We start from the raw sequence: 4,461 nt of genomic DNA, 5'->3' as shown, positions 1-4,461 counted from the left end.
AAACACCATCTTGCCAGTGCACGGCGTAGAATGTCGAATTCTAGTACTATTGCAAAGCTCCAGCTATTAAAAAAAAAACAGAAAGAAACACTCAGGGTGTATTTGGATTTAAGGCAAAAGAAGTTATAACCTAGCTTGGCAAAGGGAGGCATTTGGTAAACTGATAAATTTCTTGAGCCTGGCAAGATTGCTCTCAACGACCAAGAAATCATTGCCTGGTTAGGAGAGCCAAATCAGCAGCAAACAAACTTGGTGCGCCTGCTAAGGACACGAACTGCCCATGAGATGCTGCGCAATGTGGGCGTGGAACGTATTCACCAAACAAATAACATAGCTCCTTCCCGCATAGCTCAACTAGGCTAGCTCTACTTTCTCCTAGATGGGCTAGGTGAGCTATACTTCGAAACGGATACTCGGTTCTCTAAAATGCAGTAACCATAACAATTAAGTAAAAGATGGAGCTAGCATGATGCAAGACTGCACTATGAATGCTCATAGACACACCTAAGTCGGCAGAACAAGTAACAAAACTGTACCCTCAATCCCCACAAGGCACATATCATATATGGTGATTGCAAATTCACAGGTGATTAGCCACAATTCATCGCAACAAGGTAAATAGAAACAGAAGGGCACCATAATTTGAACTAGTAAGGTTGCTTGGCAGATCTAAGTGGGGAAGTAAGGATGAAGCAAGGCTAGCCTCTTGGATCTGTTACACACAAAAGCCATCTTTGGCAGATCTAACCCAGAAAGGATCAGCAACAACAAAAACTATCATCCTTGTTACCCACCAAAACCATCTGATCTGATCTGAGCTGAGGAAGAGGAAGAAGCAGGAAGGTCACCACCGGGCGGGCCTGCGGAGCCGATCAGGCGGAGGCGTTGGAGGCGGCGGTGCGGGAGCGGTAGAGCTTGCCGAAGACGTGCAGCGCGGTGACGAAGCCGATGAAGCAGACGGACATGACGAGCACCATGGTGGGGGAGAGGCGCAGCCCGGGGGCCTCGTCGGTGTAGAAGCGGAGCATGTTGTTCCCACCACCGGAGAAGCCGCCGCCGCCGCCCGCGCCGGACGAGGAGGAGGTGCGGCCTGGGCGGCGGCGCATGCCCGCCGTCGCGGCGGCCGTGCCGCGGGGACCGACGGTGGCCGGGCGGGAGGCGCCGGCGGCGCCGGCCACGGAGGACTGCGACTGCGAGGAGGTGCGAGCCATGGGTATGCTTCGGTTGCTCCGCCGCCTCGGGATCGTTCGCGCGCGTGTGTGGGGAAAAGTCTCTGTGGACTCTACTCTCTGCTGGATCTCGAGCTTAACAAGAGCTGGATGGGAAGGGGAGGAGAAGCAGCGGACTGTGGGCCCACCTGTCGGTGAACGGCAATCTACATCATTTAATTACTCTTCTTCGGCTTGAGATGTCTATTTTCTGTCTGAAAAGCAGGGTAATCCCGGCCCCTGCATCATTTTCTTTCCCCAAAAACGTTCAATCTATTCATCGTATGTCGTGATAGCAAAATAAAAAAACAAATATGCAGTTACAATCAGGTTTATAGGCCACCTAGTGATAACTATGATTAGTAGAGTGAGTGGAAGATGTACCAACGTCGACGCCTCCCCCTCCCAAACCACACAAACCAGAGATGGTCAAATCTTCTTACGGTGAACAGTCAGTCGCGTTAAGGTCTCAAAGGGCCAGTGCATCAGAATAACAACCGTCACCGATGATGAAAAACTTAGATCAAAAGGATCCAACCTAACACAATACGAACGAATATCGGATCCAAACCGATCCATCCACCAAGGACCAACACCGACCAAATTCTACAAGATCCGTCAGAGACACACAGCCACACGCTCTCTGACGACGCTAGATGCACCACTGAGATGAGGGTGGGAAGGATCTTATTCCATCTTCAAGGAGTTGTTGTCGTCTCGCCTCCCTAAGCAAGGCACCTATCCAAACCAAATAAAAAAATGTAACCAAAAACGGAGCTGGAGCCATCCCTTTGGCAAGGGTCGAGGTCCACCATGCCTCTGTGGCTCTACATCATTAACTTGAGATAGTCGTGGTCGCCGAGTTTTGTTTTCTCTCTGTTTAGATGGATGACCCACTCTCCTTAGCGCAACTCAAACAGAAAATTCTTCGAAAATACTCAAACAAATTAACACCACTCTTATACTCTTTACAATTCAAATAATTAATAAATCTTCAATTAATTTAATCGATGAAAATCATGACCATAATACAGAGTTGTGTGAATAAGTACTGTACAAAACATGGAGGTTGCAAGTCTATAAACCTAACACGTACACCAAACACATAAACTAAAAGAAGGATGAACAAATTATACCTCCCGTAGCAAAGGAAGTCGGGGAAGTGGTTCGAGACGTGGAAGCGGACAAACAAAACTAAGCAGTCGCGTTGAGACACTCCCCAGTAACTTTATCGCTCACCCCGTTGTAGGATCGAAAGTATGTCTAGAGGGGGGGTGATTAGACTACTTGACCAAATAAAAATCTAGCCTTTTCCTAATTTTAAGTTTTGGCAGATTTTAGCAACTTAGCACAAGTCAAGCAATCAACCTACACATGCAATTCTAAGAGTATAGCAGCGGAAAGTAAATCATTGCATATGAAGGTAAATGGGAGGAGTTTGAAGGGAGCAAACGCAATGTAGACACGAAGATTTTTTCACGTGGTTCCGATAGGTGGTGCTATCGTACATCCACGTTGATGGAGACTTCAACCCACGAAGGGTAACAGTTGCGTGAGTCCACGGAGGGATCCACCCACGAAGAAGCAACCTTGTCTATCTCACCATGGCCATCGCCCACGAAGGACTTGCCTCACTAGGGCAGATCTTCATGAAGTAGGCGATCTCCTTGCCCGCACAAACTCTTTGGTTCAACTCCACAATCTTGACAGAGGCTCCCAAGTGACACCTAACCAATCTAGGAGACACCACTCTTCAAAAGGTAATAAATGGTGTGTTGATGATGAACTCCTTGCTCTTGTGCTTCAAATAATAGTCTCCCCAGCACTCAACTCTCACTCACAGATTTGGATTTGGTGAAAAAATGATTTGAGTGGAAAGCAACTTGGGGAAGGCTAGAGATCAAGATTCTTGTGGTTGGATTGGAATATCTTGGTCTCAACACATGAGTAGGTGGTTCTCTCTCAGAAAATGAATGCTGGAAGTGTAGGCACGTTCCGATGGCTCTCTCCACGAATGGAGGAAGGATGGAGGGGTATATATAGCCTCCACACAAAATCTAACCGTTACACACAATTTACTAAACTCGGTGAGACCGAATACTCAAACTCGGTCAGACCGATTTAGTTCAAAATGTGAACGTTAGGATTTTCGGTGAGACCGACATGTCAATTCGGTGGGACCGATTTCATTAGGGTTAGGGCATAACGTAATCTCGGTGAGATAGATCACATGAACTCAGTGAGACCAATTTCTGTAATAGGCAAACAAAGAGTTGGTCAGGCAAACTCGGTGGGACCGATCGCTCATTTCGGTAAGACCGAAACGTTACGAAGAGGAAACAGAGAGTTTGCATTGCGAACTCGGTGGGACCGATCGCTCATCTCGGTTAGACCGAAACGTTACGAAGGGAAACAGAGAGTTTGCAATCCCATCTCGGTGAGACCGAGATCCCTATCGGTGAGACCGAACTGATTAGGGTTTCTGGCTATGGCTATGTCAAATGAACTCGGTGGCGCCGGATAGATCAAATCGGTGGGGTCGAGTTTGACTTTTGACTTGAGAGATGTGGATATGAGAAAGTGGTTGAGGGCTTTTGGAGCATATCACTAAGCATTTTGAGCAAGCAAGCCATTAAGCAACACCTCGTCCCCTTTTAATAGTATTGGATTTTGGACTCAATGTGATCTTGGATCACTAAAATGAAAATCTAGAGTCTTGAGCTTGAGCCAATATGTGTCCTTAGCATTTTGATGGGTCCACATCTCTAGTCCATGCCATGCCAATCATTGAAGTTTCTGAAATGATCATCTTGAAAGAGTATTAGTTCAATGAGCTATATGTTGTTAGGAATTACCAAAACCACCCAGGGATTAGTTGCACTTTCAATCTCCCCCTTTCTGGTAATTGATGACAACATATAGATCAAAGCTTCGACAAATGATAATAAGAATGAAATATATCGCCGCTTTGAGAAGTATGTGATAAGCAAGAGCCCCCCCTAAATTTGTGCATTATTTAAAATTTGCTTTTGAATGCAAATGCACAATCGATTAGGATCATGGGTTACTCTTCCATGTCACATACATCTTGATGGAGCGCTCAAAATGGTAGTAAATAAAATATGCACTCATCACCAAGGCAAAGTGAATGATCATACAAGAGAGATAAATAATATCATCATTCAAGCACAAGCATTAAAGTATGATATGATCAAACACATGAACATACAAGTATCTCACACACATAAACATA

General features: G+C 46.0%; 1 protein-coding gene across 1 annotated transcript; it reads right to left on the bottom strand.

The window, feature by feature from the left end:
- Positions 1-522: 522 nt before the first annotated feature.
- Positions 523-1,331, bottom strand: LOC109748165 (uncharacterized). Its single transcript, XM_020307203.4, has one exon. It carries the CDS (start codon positions 1,209-1,211, stop codon positions 873-875), a length of 339 nt encoding a protein of 112 aa, XP_020162792.1. The 5' UTR covers positions 1,212-1,331; the 3' UTR covers positions 523-872.
- Positions 1,332-4,461: the final 3,130 nt, after the last annotated feature.

This window comes from Aegilops tauschii, chromosome 5 (assembly GCF_002575655.3).
Source record: "Aegilops tauschii subsp. strangulata cultivar AL8/78 chromosome 5, Aet v6.0, whole genome shotgun sequence".
NCBI lineage: Eukaryota > Viridiplantae > Streptophyta > Magnoliopsida > Poales > Poaceae > Aegilops > Aegilops tauschii.
The sequence above is the reverse complement of the archived record's forward strand: the minus strand, read 5'-3'. Positions and strand labels throughout refer to the sequence as shown.